The sequence below is a fragment of the Harpia harpyja genome, chromosome 14 (assembly GCF_026419915.1).
Source record: "Harpia harpyja isolate bHarHar1 chromosome 14, bHarHar1 primary haplotype, whole genome shotgun sequence".
NCBI lineage: Eukaryota > Metazoa > Chordata > Aves > Accipitriformes > Accipitridae > Harpia > Harpia harpyja.
This window is the reverse complement of record NC_068953.1, coordinates 17,903,632-17,919,291: the sequence shown is the minus strand read 5'-3', so window position 1 is coordinate 17,919,291 and position 15,660 is coordinate 17,903,632. Positions and strand designations below refer to the sequence as shown.

The window sequence follows — 15,660 nt, the reverse complement described above, 5'->3', positions numbered from 1 at the left end:
GGAGTTGCCGGGAGGGAGCTCGGCGCTGTTCCGCCGGGGGAGGCCGGCGCCTGGCGGGAGGGAGGGGCGGCGCGGCCGGGATCTGGCGGCGGCACAGGCACCTGCCTGCTGAGGAGGCTGCCCGCAGCCCACGGGGGCACCGGCGGCGACGGGAGCCCCCGACTTTGCTCCGCCGCAGGAAGTCCCCTCGAACCTGGCCGAAGTGGGGCCGGGGCTTCTCCGTCCGTTACCCTCTGCGCCGTCTGGGGGCGAAAATGCCGAAGAAGAAGCCCGGGCCGATTCAGCTCAACCCCGCTCCGGATGGATCCGCCGTCAACGGGACCAGCTCTGCCGAGTGAGTGAAGCCGGTTGGGGGTGGCCGGGGCTCCGGCGGGGCCCCCCACGCTCTGTGGCGGCCGCCGGCCCGCGTCCCTGAGGTGAGGGGTGCGGCCGCCCCTACTGCAGCCTTCCCGCCGCCCGGAGCGGTGGGGTGGCCTTCTGCGGACCGGCCCCCGCCGCCGCGCGCCGGGAAAAGCGCCTGTCCGAGGCGGTGAAGTGGCACCCACCCTGCTTGCTGGGTTAGCTTCTCCTTAAGCCGGCTCGCTTTAAACCGGCACGGCCTGGTTTCCAGAAAAAACCAAAATTATTAATTCCTGGGGGTGCGTGCCCCCTTCGTGGTAGCTACTGAGAGTGCCCTCAACGGAATCAGTGGATGGTGCCTTCGGCAATAAGCAAACTTCAGTCAGGTATGCAAGGTAGATAAGCTGGGGAAAAAAATAGAGGAAAACTCGTGTAACTCTCTTCTCGTAGTCTATAATAGTATCTGCTGAATTCTTAGATTATATAATTACCTAGTAAGTGCCAAATTATACATTTCTACTAGTGTATTTCATAACTCTGTGTGGGGGGGAGAAATTATATTGAAAACCACAAATTTGTAGAAAAGGTGTTTTGTTTTGGTTTTTTTCCTTGTTCTTGGCTTTAAGCCAAACTAATGCTAGTTTCAGTAAATCTGTTTTTCAGTAATTAGCACGCCATGCTAGGTACGTCAGTGAGTGTGTTTGGAGAAAATGCTTCTGAGTTTTCTTGTGTGTAATACAAACATTACAGAGTATAAATGTGGGGACGGTAGGTTAATCGTGGGTACGCTTGCGGGGTTAAAAAAAGACTGAGTGTTAGGTTGTTATATGTTGCTTATGAAGCCTCTGTTGTTGAGCTTATGGATCTGGGAGAGCATGGTGGCTTCAGTTATGCAGATACAGTGCCAGCACCTTAAAGTAATGAAGTCTTATAAAAGGTTTTTCTTTAACAGGTCTGTGTTCGCCACATAAGTTTTAGATTAAAGTGATGGGCTAGCTCTTAACTGAGCCTTGAAACAAAGATTTATCTTGGAAGAACAGATTCCTGTCCCTGTATGGTCAGTTCAGTCTTCTCCTGGATATGTAAACTGACCTCTGAGATTCTTATGTACCACACTGACAGAGGGTATGTGAGGCAGAATTGCAGTGAGACATACAAGTATTGGGCTTTAAAGTGCTCCACATACATCGTTGTTGCCGCATTTTCAGACAGGCTCAGATCTCATTTAACCACCCAAACATCTTGGGGCGAGGGGGCGGGGTGGAGAATTCAGCATCTAGCAGCTCCAGCTGTGACATTTCTAGCAAACTCTTTTGATGATTAATGGAGAGATGAGCTGTTTAAAATCTTTGGCAGGAGTTATTGGTTGTATCTAAGCATTATGATCTGAATATTATGCAGTTTTTGTTCTGGATTGATAGGGGGAAGATATTATTTTTATATTTGCCTGTATAGCACTTCCCAGTTGATTTTCTTAAAGGTAGTTGGGGATAGGTTGATTTAGTCTTCAGGGGTTCCTATTGCATATTAGTCTTGTTTTATAGAATAAATCTGTTAAACCTATTGCTGATTTTAGTACCTGAGGTTAATCACCAAACATGCAATATATTAAATAATGTATTTCTTCGCTTGAGAAATGCCATTAATTTTAAATTGCTTTTATGTGTCTGATACTCATTTACTTGTTGGAGACTCATGGGAATGTTGAGTCTTGTTTACACTAATGAACTATCTTGCTTCATTTTCTGTTTTGTGTGTTGATTTGTTTGGTATGTGTGTCTCCTAGACTTCTGCTCTTTGTCATATATAAGACCTTATATCCAGCTTTTGCCAGGCTTAGACATGTGTCAAATATTTTTAAAAGAAGTAGCTTAGTGAAAGTAAATCCAGCAACCTGTTGTCCTGTAAACAGCCAGAATTAATTAATTGTGGAAATATCCCCATATCCTGCTAATATTAAATCCTCATTGTGAAAGATTTCAAATGGCAAAGAACAGTTGCGTCATAATTTGGAAATGTTTTTGGAATTAAACTGAAAATGGTTTTGGTTTCTTGGGGGAGGAGGGAGTTCCTTTATCTGTAAGATTGTTTCTTTTTTTTCCTCTCCTGCTCTGTGCTTTTTTTCCCCCTTTGGTTGATGCTTGAAAGCAACAGTAGAGGTGTTTGTCAGCCTATATACATTGCCAAATGTTTCAAGTATGCTGTGCACCTGTGGACTACCATATTAATGCTTTCTAAAGCTCTGTTCCTGGTATAATGGAATTTTGGCTATGTGGGTCTCCAGTTACTCATTTGCTTCCACCATATACAAACCTGTCACTTTGCAAATGATCTTGGATGCTTCCCTGTTCTTTTTCAGAGAAGAGAACCTCTCAAGAGAAAGAATGTAAAGAGCTCAAATTACTTAGCTAAGTAAAATGAAGATTCAGAGCGAGGTGATATGATTGCTGTCTGTAAATGCATGAAGGACCTAAACAACCAGAAGAAAGGAAGTTATTTAGGCCCAAAGGCAATTTTGGCACAAAATTAAATGGATATATATTGGCCATCAGTAGTTGTACGTTGGAATTCGGAAACTTTCCAGCTGTCAGAGGTAGAAGGTTCCGTAACATATTCTCATGGGTATTTGACCCCCAGAATCTCTTGCTAGTTTTAAAATATTGAAGCTTAATACTTTCAGGAATGACTACATATGAAACTTTGACTTCCTGGCAGAAAGGAAGAGGAAAGGGAGGAAATAAAAGAAGGGGCTGTTTGCAGGATGTCCTGCTTTCCATTTGTGTCTCATCCTCTGTCTCCACCCTTATTTGGTGAAGGGAACTCATTGACTAGAGTAAGAAAAAGCTTATAGCGTGAGGTGTAGGGCTTTAAGAAGTATGCATATGAGGCCTCGTTCTCACTTGCATGACTCTTCTTTTTTTTTCCTTTTTTTCTTTTCCCTGGCAAGGTAGTATAAAGGAGAGTTAGGGTACTTGCAATTTAAATATATGTATACTGAATATTTAATGAAAATTTTACAATGTTTTTGTTATTTATAGCAATTACTTTAATTATTTGTACAGGATGTTGTGGTTCTTTCTAGGGCCTTCCAAATCCCTGGCTACCCTGCTGGACAACAGAGACAACTTAATAAAAGATTTTCCTATGCTGTGAGCTTCACTTCTGTTTTCGACACTTCCTGCTGAGAAGTAGTTGCACAGAAAGAGTTGAACCCATGCTGCTGTTCTTGAGCTCAGTGTTGCTTCAGATCATCAGAATGAAACCAAGATGACATTGGCCAGCTGCAAGTTTAATTTCATTGTGGTACTTTTGGAGCTGCACAGTTATACCTGTGCAAAGATTTTGCAGAGAAAACAGGGGGAAAGAACCAAACAGACAAACCTGAAAAAAAATTAATAAAAGGAATACTTCTCTTTTGACTGAATGTGCTGGGATAGTTTACTGTCTTAATAGCCAACAGAAATAAGAACAAAATCTCTACTTTCTGTTCCTTTCAAATTTCTGACTCCCTGTCCCTTTGAATATCTGACAGTTGTTGCTCAATTTCTATGTTTCTCTAAATCCAAACTAGACCCGGAACATGAAGTAGAAGCTCTGCAAAGAAGCAGGAGGGTAGGTTTCAAGATAATGCCACTTTCTGTATTGCAATAAGTTTTTTTGCTCACTTGAAAAAGTTACTTCATGTCATGTTTAATTGTATCTTTACAAAAAAGTAAGCAGAGGGAAGGGTCATATTTATAATGAGAAAGTTAATTTGATATAAAATGCCAGTGAAGATAAGGTACAACTAGTTTTTTAGCTTGGTGTAGGTAGTCCACTAAATGCCAGATAAGGGCAGGTATGATGGTATGTACCAACCATGCTGAAACAGAAGTTCCACTGTCTTTTCTCAAACAGGATTTTATATTGAAGTACATATTTTAGGTGTTTGTTTTGTTTTGTGTTTTTCCTGGGTGAAAACATACCATTAAACACCCACCTAACTGTTCTTTCACATGGCAGAACAGAATTAGGGTACCTTATTGTTCCCCAACTTTGGTCTCCACTTTCTTTGACACATTAAGTTTTATAATGGCTCATCACTGAATACCTAAACAGCAGATGCTATTAATACATTATGGGCATGTCAAATTCTTACTGATTTTTAACTGCTTTGGCTTCTTAAAGTTGGTATTTAATGAGATCCAAATAGATGCGTTTTTTTTTTTTTCTATTAATTCAAAACAAATATCCAAACATGATTAAGTCACTTAAAGTGCTTTAGACTGAGATGGCACAAAATGCAAGAGTTCTATAGTTACAGCCTTGTAATACAATTTTTTAGAAAATCAGTACCTTTTTTTTAATTCATCAGAAGCTATTGTCTGTAAGTTAGACTGCATAATGAGTTTTGAAGTGTTCCACTCAGGTGTTGTGGTTTAACCCCAGCCAGCAACTAAACACCACGCAGCCGCTCACTCACTCCCCCCCACCCAGTGGGATGGGGGAGAAAATCAGGAAAAGAAGCAAAACCCGTGGGTTGAGATAAGAACGGTTTAATAGAACAGAAAAGAAGAAACTAATAATGATAATGATAACACTAATAAAATGACAACAGCAATAATGAAAGGATTGGAATGTACAAATGATGCACAGTGCAATTGCTCACCACCCGCCGACCGACACCCAGCCAGTCCCCGAGCAGCGAATCCCTGCCCCCCACTTCCCCGTTCCTATACTGGATGGGATGTCACATGGTATGGAATACACCGTTGGCCAGTTTGGGTCAGGTGCCCTGGCTGTGTCCTGTGCCAACTTCTTGTGCCCCTCCAGCTTTCTCACTGGCTGGGCATGAGAAGCTGAAAAATCCTTGACATTAGTCTAAACACTACTGAGCAACAACTGAAAACATCAGTGTTATCAACATTCTTCGCTCTGAACTCAAAACATAGCACTGTACCAGCTACTAGGAAGACAGTTAACTCTATCCCAGCTGAAACCAGGACATCAGGAAAGGGCATTAAAATTTATTAGTTAAAATGCCTATGTCCAGAAGTATACATATAGAAAAAAAACCAATTAAACCTGTGCCTTGAGATCCCAAATGATGTTTAATGAGATAGAATGTCTTGGCATATAATGGAGACTGTATTCACAGCCTATTTTAAAAGTGCTTACCTGAAAATGTTAAATAAATAGTCAATACAACATATTTTGTCATAGAGCACAACAATCCAATGAGCCACCAAATTAGCATTATAATTATTTTTTTTTAGTTCATTTGTCTGTCATGGAAGAGATTACTGCTGCAGTTAAGAATGTGTATTAATGTTTGTCACTGCTTAAGACTTCTAATTATAGAAGAGTCCCTTTGTGATTACTTTTCCTGTACATCAGTTACTTTTGGATATCTACAAACTAACTGCTCTAAAGCCTTACTTTTTACCTTGACTGAGTAAAAGACAACTTCCCTGTCTCTGTTGTTATAACTTGAACCTTCCAGAAGTGCCTGGGACTCTGAATATAAAAATGAAAGCAAATTTTTTTGAGTGCCACTGACTTTTTTTTTTTGGTGTTGTATAAGCATTCACATTGAAAAAGTGGTTGGGATTGAAATGTCTTTTTTTTTTTTTAACATCTGTTTAAAGAATTCCAAAAATGTACAAACTGCATATGTGTTTTAGCAACAACTGGTATCTCTCAAATCAAGCCTAAGGTATGATCTCTGCTCTGGGAAGACAGGGCCAAGCAAATCTCAGATGTGACATAGCAAGGTATAATATGAGGTAGAATGAGCAGAGTAAGATGATATTCTTGGCGAGGAGGACTAAGGACAGTATGAAAGAACACTTCAGTTTTGTGTTTAATTGGATGAATATGTAAAGAAAAATGTAGAACATGGAATTTGCATCTTCCTTTAATATGCTGTAAAGAACTAGGTCTTTGAGAGGAATTTCAGAAGGTGGTGTCTGTAGGTCTTTACCACCTTAGTAACTGTATTTCTTTAAAGGATGTGGCCTGAAAGTCCAAAAACAACTGTGAGTGAAAACAGGCCATGGGGCATGGTGCTGTTGTTATTGGTGGTGCTTACGTCCATGATGAGCAGTTCTGGGTTTTCTCTTTTTTAGTCTTAACTATAGTATATCTGTGTCTTAGAACTGTTCAAACCAAAGACTAATTTCATAGAAATGGATTTTGTCAGTCATCCAATCGTAGGTTAAAAACTGCAGTATTGATTAGTCAGCTTTTTCCTGTTGCTTCTTGCTGTTTATTCTGTTTAAATTGCATTTAAGATCATGCATTTAAGGAAGCCCCTGAATAGCTGGCATGACCTCTGAGTACAACTGCCTGTATTTGACAGCCAAAGAAGAATTTGGGAGTTATGCAAAACTGGTTTGAACTTAAATTTGTATTACAATTTACAAAATAAATAGTTGCTTACTAGCTATGCATCTTGCAATGTTAATGTTTTTCACTATCTTTCTCAAGGGAACTTCATTTTGGGCTTTGTAGGAGTAGAAAGGCAGATTGTCTCCCATCATCTGTAGTGTGGGTTTTATTTGTTTTGTTTTGAGTTTTTTGGTCTTTAAGCTTGCATTGTAAAATGGAGTGGCATGAGGGGGGCAGCAGAACCAGTGGGCTGTTTCCCAGTAGACTTTGTTCCAAAAGGATTTGTCCTCCGTGGAGTAGATTTTTTTTTGGTCAGTTTTCTTGGATGTGAGCTTAGATGAAATGGAAGGAAGATTTTCATGGAGTTAATTCTAATGCTTGCTGGTTCACTTCTGCCTTTGGTGGGGGTGTTTGTTTTTAAAACCAAAAGGTCTCTGAGGAGGGGCAGCTGCTCTTTGGAATTCCTTTGACTTCAGGGAACTTTGTACGTGTGTGTAGTGTTCTGGAAGATTAGGTCCTGGAATTTAATGACTGACCTGGCTGGATTGCAGTTGTATTGAATGTGTATGTGGAATTACTGCAACCCTGTAAATATTTTTAAGAAAAAAAAGATGCAAAAACTTCTTTTTTTTCATCTCCTACTAATGAAGGATTAACCACGCTTATAAATACATGTGGTATGAGAGAACAAATTTTAGGCAGGCAATAATAAATGCTAGATAATTCCAAGAACACTGTGAGCCTTTTGTTATTCACTAAATCTTCCAAATTTAGATTAAACCATACTCATAGCATTCTCTTTAAATGTGTATGAGCCTGTGCATAGTCCTTCATTGAATTAGAAATAGCATTTTAATAATACCTAAGCTAATAAACATGTGATCTGTTGTAACAAAATAGTGGAAAGTAAGAGCCTGCATCACCTTACTAACTTTTTGTATTATTACTGGACGCATGCACTGAAAAAAACTTACAGCTAAGTAAGCATACACACCTAGTACAGAAATTAATGAAAGTGGCAAATCAACCTGTGCTGTTCTTACTTGATAGGCAGCTTTTAGTTTACAATTATGGATGTAGGAAAGATTTTAAGATTCTTAGCACTGAGGTAACAGTAAATACCAAGTCTGGTTATGTACTTACACTTAAATATAAGTATAATGACAGTAATGGAGGCATCCTTTAGTTATTATGATGTTGTCTTTGTTCCAAAAGCATAAATCAATTTAGGAGAGTTAAATAAAAACTGGGTGTAAAAATAAATGTTACATTCCAGCGAGACGAAAGGTAAGGGAATTGCAGGCTGTAAATACAGATCTAGCTGCTTTTCCTTTTCTATCCCTTACAGCACCAATTCTGTAGATGGTTGCAAAGGTGTGATTTCACAATTAAGCATGTGCAAGATCCTGTTCCTTCTGAAGAAGTCCTCTCCTCTCCTTACTGTGCCCTTGTCTTCCTTATGCTTATCTTCTTTTATCAAATTGTACAGTGAGTCAGATGTGCATGCTGATCTGACTGAGAATTTACCCACCAAAGAAGCCCAGATTAGTTTTCAGAGGGCTATCTTCTTGTGTTCACAGCAGCATTGATCTAGCCACGTGGTGAACTTAATCAGGGAAATAATCTGGCTGAAAATTTGCAGTATTTCTTAGTTAATTTTTGAATGGATCTGTTACCTGAATTGGTTATTTAGGAATGAATGGCTAGGGACCGAATGAGGCAGAGTCACCTCCTTTGGCAAGAGCCCAGGCTTTTGCAGGATTAAGTGACAGTGTACTCAGAGCCTGAGAGGTACTATTGAGATACGTTGAAATTCAGTAATTACAACAATTTCTGAGTAGCACATCTTTTAATTGAATAGTCTCAGATCTCCGTCTCAAGAGGAACGGATTACCTCTGAGACCTTCCAGTGTTATCTAGTAGCCAAAGAAGGCTTAAAAAAACCCCAAAGGATTCAAAGGGACTAGGTAAACCCAATATGTAGTTATTTATTTGACATAACAGCAGTGTTACTGTTTTAATCTGGGCAAAGGGTCTTTGCTTGAGCACTAGCTTAAAAAAAAAAGAAACCAAAAAAACCAACCTAAAGCCAAAAACCCAACATGAAAATTGTGGGGAATTTACATGAGATAGGAAATACATCAGCCTGTTATTTGAGTGGGTATTGACTAAATATTTCAATGTATACAGGAGAAACATTCTGAAATGAACTGAGGAAGGAATTTTCTTTTATGTATGGTAAACCTAGATGTTCCCTTTAAATTATTAAGTTCTAAATTTTCCAGTAAAAAAGCTTCCCCCTGCCTCTTCTTGCCTGTTACCCTTTTTACAGCTGCATTTGTTCTCCCATCATTGCCCTGGGGATTGACTGGGCTTTATAAAGTGTACAGATTCCACTGCCAAAACACAAAAATGTCTATTTGAGGAAGCAATGTTAGTTGGCAACATAGGTTTCTAGCTTGCTGAACTTCTGGGGAGCAGGTTCTTTCTTCCAAAGACTTTTTAATTTTCTTTTTTTTTTAAAGGAAGCAATAGAGTGTTTTTTTCTGAAGACTTACTAATGTGTTGCTAGAAATTAGTAATCGGATGATTTCTGATTTGATATATGTTCAATATTACTTAGACAAAGTCTTGATTATACTTTGGAACAAATGTGCAAGGCTTTCTGCCAGTTAGTGCCCACAGGAATTGAACAACTGGGAAAGACTAATTCACTGCTCAGAATCTTTTTGCAAGCATCTGTTGAGAAGCTGTTGTCATCCTGATTCTTGTCTGAACAAGAGGAGGGTGAATTCCAGCAGAACTTCTACCCACTGTGGTCTTTCACCTGAATTCAGTCGCCTCCCAGGCATCCAGCAGAAGGAAGTATATCAAGTGGTGTCCGTGACTGGGTGACACATGCAAAAGGAGTAAGAACGGAAACATTATTTTACTTTACAGCCTGAGAACTAGGACAGAGATATTCCGGCAGTGTGTGATTCTTAACAAGTGTCTTCTAAAAATCTACTTACAGGTTTTTAGAACAAACTGTTGAAACTTCCTGGCAACTCTTCTTTCTTTCAGTGTTTTTTACAACTCGGCATTGTTCTATGTTTTTATAGAACTTTTTTTTAGTGTGGTTGGGAAGATGAGTCAGCAAATTTAATTTAGCAAAAACAACAAACACAGAATGCATTTTGGGGGGAAAAATATTCTGTCTGGATATAGATGTGTGTGTATTTATATGTGAATATTTCTATATGTGTTGGTACAGTCTATACATATATGAAGTAAAAATTACTGATTTCTTCCACTAAATGGCTATACTGGCAAATGTTCAGTGTTATGCAATGCGTCCATTTGAAATGTAGGCAAGGATCTAAGCTTTCCATCCATGGCTTTCTCTGAATCCCAGTTACATGATTTATTTGTATATTTGCATGTCTACATTATGGCAATTTTCCTTCCCAGTGCCTGATGTGTTAACTGCAGCTTTTGATGAAGTCTGTGCTTCCGTGCTCCTTGCTCAGCTCTTGCACAGAAGGCATCTCGATTCTAATGCTGGCTTTTTCATGGGCCTTGTAAACTGATACTGTAACTTCATCTTTTTTATTATTGTAGCGTCTCTCAAAGGCTGTGTATCTACCACATAAGGGAGTTGTGAAGATACTGTTACCATACTGTTGCACATATTATCCCTTGTTTTTATCATTAAATTTAACTCACAGTTCAGAGACATAAACCAATGGAAACCCAGGACTTCTGTATATATATGTGTCGGCTGATGATCAGAATTTTATGACTTGTATTCATCCTCTGTGTTGTGTTTTAAATACCTGATAAGTAAGTTTCTTATGGACAGAAAAAGGAAGTGTTAATTGCCCTATGGTTCTTTTGTTCTGACTGTGTGTAATGCTGGCTAGGAGAAATCAGTGGTAGGTGCACAGATATTTATGAAACGGAGATCGAGAACTTGGATTTCTGGTTCTGAAGATTCGGCTCTTGAATTTCTTAATTTGAGATGGCAAAGCTTATTTTGGGCAAACTTTGAATTCAATGCTACAGTAAGTCCTGAGGAAGCCTTTTAACTGGGGGCGGGGGGGGAACCCAAAACCACCAGTTGCATTGTTTAACCACAGAGTTAATATGTGAAAGGGATGCCTGAGCCTTCCTGGCAGCTACTGCTGCCACCCAGGATAAAGGGCTGTAACTGGGAACAGCTGCAAGAAAGTCTGGTAGGAAGAGGCACCCAGGGCATGAATCTGATATCTCTCCACTTGTGCCACTGCTCCATCTGTGGCTTTATTCTCTTTGGTGAACTCTATCTTCAATTCAAGCATGTTATTTGGCATGCTTCAGATTATTTAAGAAAAAATAGTCTGAAATGTTTAATGGGGTAGTTCTTAGGCTAAAGCAGAAGAGGGAGGAAGCTTAAAGCAAAGATTCTTACCCAACAGCTCAGCCTATAAGGAGTTTTTGAAGTTAAGTTGTCCCATTGGTTGGAAACTCAACAGGAGACTCGAAGTCATATTGCATATTTTCTTCTTTAAAATACATGCCTTTCAGCTTTAGAAAAATGAGAACATTGAATGTCTAGTAGGATACTTTTTTTGACAGAACAATACTTTCCTAATAGTTTTGTTTTACATACCTTTTACTAAGAAATAGATTTTAATCACATTGTCTGCCTCTTATTCTTACTGGGTGATTTTTTTTCTGGCAGTATTAAACCTCCAAATATGCCCTGCCATGTCTGTTGCATTGTGAAAGTGGCATGGTATTTTCAGATGTTAAAATTTATGTTAGAAATGAGCAGGTGTATTGGGCAATCACATATCCCACCTAACGGTAAGGGTAATTTATGAAGGACCTCTAATGTGTTGCAAGAACTGAAAATAAGCAGGAAGTGAAAAACTGTATTTTTCCAAAACGAGACTCCTTTGCACTCATAGCAAGTTTGGATCTTTTGAGTTGTTGTTTTAACTGCAAGTTTTATGAGGCTGCACTGGAGCTAGCCCAGACATAGACACCTGTGCAGTAAGCTATGAGACTACTGTAATTACTTTTATCTTCCATGTTATTTTGTGAACTGTTCTTTGTTAAAGGAAAAGTTAAATAAAAATTTGTCTTATTGCCCGGGTTTGGCACAGTCATGCAAAATAGTAGTCTGTCTTTTCAAAACCACAGAATGTCTTCATGTTCCTAATACTTTATTTCAGCTCCCTGATTGAGGTTGTTCATGGAAATTATATAGTGAACTGCCTACTTTCTTCCCTAAATTGACTGTTGTGTAGGCTTGGGGAAAGCATTACTGTCACTGTTCTGGAAAACAACCCCCAAGCCTGTATCCTCATGTGACAGTAGATCTGAAAGTGAATGTACTTCTTTATGCTTTCACTCATACTAATTGTTCAGCTTGCAAAACTGATAGTAATAACTTTGAACAACTATTTGACAAATTACTGTTAAAGACTGTCAGGCTTTTTTTTTTTTTTTCTTCCACCGCATTTTTTTCTTCTCTCTCAAAAGTAGACTTCAGAGTTGAGTACAGCTTTAATGTAGCCTTTAGGGTTGAGTATATGATTAACTTATCACTAATGTGAATTAAAAAAAAAATTCTCAAGGATTTGGAGTATTACTAGTATGAATTAAGAATAAGGATTTATTTTCTGTTTTTGTTATATTATCTACTAGCAGACTAAAGGCAGCACTTCTTTTCTCATTACTGGTTCAAAGAGAGCAAGTATGCTATAAAATGTTAATGCATCTCTTCCAGGAGTGCTTTCTTCAGTGCTGGGGTGGCTGCCCCCAAAAGCATGAACCGAGAAGTCTCTTCTTGCCTTCTGCCTGTCTTTGTGTACAGGGTGAGAGCAGTCTGCAGAATCTGTTATTCCTCCCTGCCCAACCTGCACATAGGAAATGTAGGTTTGCTTGGTATCCCCCTAACTCACTAATACATACCTACAGTGCCGACCTGTGTATGATACGCACATGTTTACAGTGGTTATAAATCATGGGGGTTTTGATGCTTCAAGAAAGTTAGTCTGAAAAAAACTACAACCAAGCCTTAAAGGAACAGTATGATAGGCTCAAAAAGTGAGCTGGTAACCTGGTGAAGTGGTGGTATTTGTGACATATCTTGTCCATTCAGGAGTTTGTGGATAAGACCATGTGCATCTCTGGGAAGCAGAGAACAGAACATTTAGTCCAGCAGTAACTAGAGGTGTTGCTGTGCACTGACTTTCTTTTGTTGTTGTTTGACAGCTGGTATTCTTTTTTTTTTTTTTTTTTTTTTTTTTCCTAAACATCCACTTTTAGCCATTGTCAGGAAGGTGAGGTACTGGGATAGATGAGACAATTCTGAAGGTCTTAGATGAGCTTCCATACAGGTGAGGTGGCATTGAGTCTGAAAAGCTGCCAGCATCCCCTGCTGTGATTCTCCTCAGAAAACCTTTCTTACTTCTGTGATATTCCACAAACTGGCTGCAGAACGGGTGGACGTGGATTGCCCCACGATGTCAGATTGCACTTGTCTTCTGGCCTCTAAAATGGGGATTTAGGATTTTGCAAAGTCTATATTGACAGTAATAGAGGTGAAGTTTCTCCGCACACATCAGAGGGTCATTGTTTTGTGGGGAGGTGGGGTGTGGCTGTGTGTATTTGGTAGGAGACTGCATTCTGATTCTACATTCTTTTTAAACTTTTGAGGTTACAGAAGTGCCATGTGACTAGGGGGAGGACACTGCACTGTCAGCATACTTCCTTGAGTACAAAAAGGAAGAAGTAATGTTGACTTAATAGGAAGGATCCTATCTGTTCAAGTATGGGTGGAGATAATTCCCTATCTAGAGCACCTGGTATCTGGTGCTGCACTTGAAGGGGGGAAACAAACAAATGACTCCCCCAAAAACTTGCCCTGAGTGTTTTTTTTTTTTCAACTTTCCACTTAGTCTGGAAGAGAGAGAGCTTGTAATAATTGCATCTGAAGTCCAGTGGTTAAGACACTACACTTTCTACAGTGGTATTGTCTGCTAGCTATACAGCATATTTATCCACTTCTGCTAGCTGAGTAAGAATATATTTATTGATAGCATTCTGTGAAATTACACTGTTTCTTTAACGAATGGAGAAAACAGCACTGACCTCCCTGTGGCTTCATTCAGATGATCATGTTACAAAAGCTGGATTCTTTCCCTAGTGCAGTATGTTTAGTATGTGCTTGGCTTTAAAACTGATAGCAGTAAATTAAATGATAACCTATTGCTTTAGAGTAGTGCTTGGAACAGCGAAGCACTGAGGTGATTTGATGATTTCCTGCTTTGATGGAACTCTGGCAAAGGCGTAGTGCTTTGACGGTGAAAAAACAACTCTAAGACTGCAGCAGGTAATGGTGATGAATTTTAATAGGAATCTTTGTCTCTGAATAAAAGTTTTATATAAGATTAAGTAACTACTAGTGCTCCTTCTGGAGGCAGACATTAGCACACTAGCATGCTGCTACTTTTAGTTACCAGAGCTTCCTTAACATTTTCATGGTGTCCTAGTGATGAACTGACTTAAGTATTCCCTCTTCTGGATTTTGTATGTGTTGGTTTAGTTTAATTTGTGAAACTTTATATGCAATGATTTACTTACCCACCTGTTTCTGTATGTGCTTTGCACTGCAACTTGGCTGTGATGCTTTTATATGGTAAGGGTCCAGATAACAGTCATAGTTACTGGTCAGAGGATAGTATTCTTATGGTAGTTTGAGTTCAAAACTGAAACTACCAGAGCCCTGCCTCCTAGAAATACTGAGAATAGATTACCACCACCAATTTTGGTGACAGAAGTACTCTTTTAAATTTATCTATTTACATTTTAAATTGATTAATATTTAGTGCTTCAAGCAAAGGACCAGAATGAAAAAAAAAAAAAAAAATTCTGTCCTGATGTCTGTCATTCAATTATCATAGAACTAACTGGAGATGTTACTTATAGTTACATTCTGAATAGTAATTCTGACAATGCATTTATTGGGTTAATATCTTTCACAAAAATTCTTCAGATTAATTTACTTTACAGTTAGAGAATTGGTCCTGAAAAATTCAAGTGAGATCTGAGAACTTCATTGCTGTCATTGTCTTGCATGTCACTGCAAGTAATGAAAGTTTGATCATTAGAGCTTAGAACATTTCTGGTGATTTTGTTGGTGGCCACATGCTAGAGGGAGAAACCTGATGTGCTGAGATTTATGGGGCCAATACATTTCCATCTATGAGAGCCTTTGGAATCTTCTGACTAGTGTTTGAACAAGGACCCCAACAATAATTTATACTTTCAAGCAAGGAAATGCCTGTATTTTAAGTGAATGCCATGTTTATTGAGATTGAAATGAGCAATGTAAAAAAAAAAAAAGTTTATACAGATGTACATTAGACTAACATAGATGTGATAAATGCTATCCTAGCAAGTTTTTTGTTACTAAAACATCAGCATGACAGAGTGTTTTGTTTCATCACACTAGCATTTTGTCTGTTCCAAGTCATCTGCTCAAACATCTCTGTGTTGTCTCCAAACCCAGAAAACTCCTTCTGCTTCAGAGAAAAACTGAATAGTTGTTTTCTTCAAAACAGAGCAAGAAAAGCCTTGTTGCATCCTGTTTCTGTGTCTCTAGTTTCTTTATTTTTCCAAATGAGCAGCCCTACCTTCTTCAGTAATCCGTAAAATGACAGCAAGTTCCTTTTCAAAGCTTGTAAATAAAGATAAAGGTCATTTGTTGCTGTGGCTTACTGGACCAGATTTTGCGAAGGAGAATGAAATTTCCTGTTAAGGACAGATTTTTTGGGGGGAGGAGAGTTTGGTTCCATTTCGGCATTAAGTCCATATGCAGACTTCAGAGAGAGCTAAAGGTGTTGCTTGCTGAGCTCCTCTGAAAATCTGGCCCTGTGTATCAAAAGGGCATTTAATATTGAAATACTATGTTTAGGAGCT

At 39.1% G+C, this 15,660-nt stretch overlaps 1 protein-coding gene and 1 long non-coding RNA gene across 2 annotated transcripts in view; both read left to right on the top strand.

Moving 5' to 3' along the window:
- MAP2K1 (mitogen-activated protein kinase kinase 1) overlaps window positions 1-15,660 on the top strand; it is a 41,659-nt gene continuing 25,999 nt past the window's right edge. The window contains exon 1 of the mRNA XM_052807180.1: window positions 1-334. Coding sequence (XP_052663140.1) covers window positions 255-334 — 80 coding nt within the window. The 5' untranslated portion in view covers window positions 1-254. The remainder of the gene's footprint in view (window positions 335-15,660) is intronic.
- LOC128150734 (uncharacterized) lies at window positions 341-6,328 on the top strand. Its single transcript, XR_008238156.1, has 3 exons — window positions 341-725; window positions 3,402-4,752; window positions 5,330-6,328. It is a non-coding gene; the product is annotated as an uncharacterized LOC128150734 (long non-coding RNA).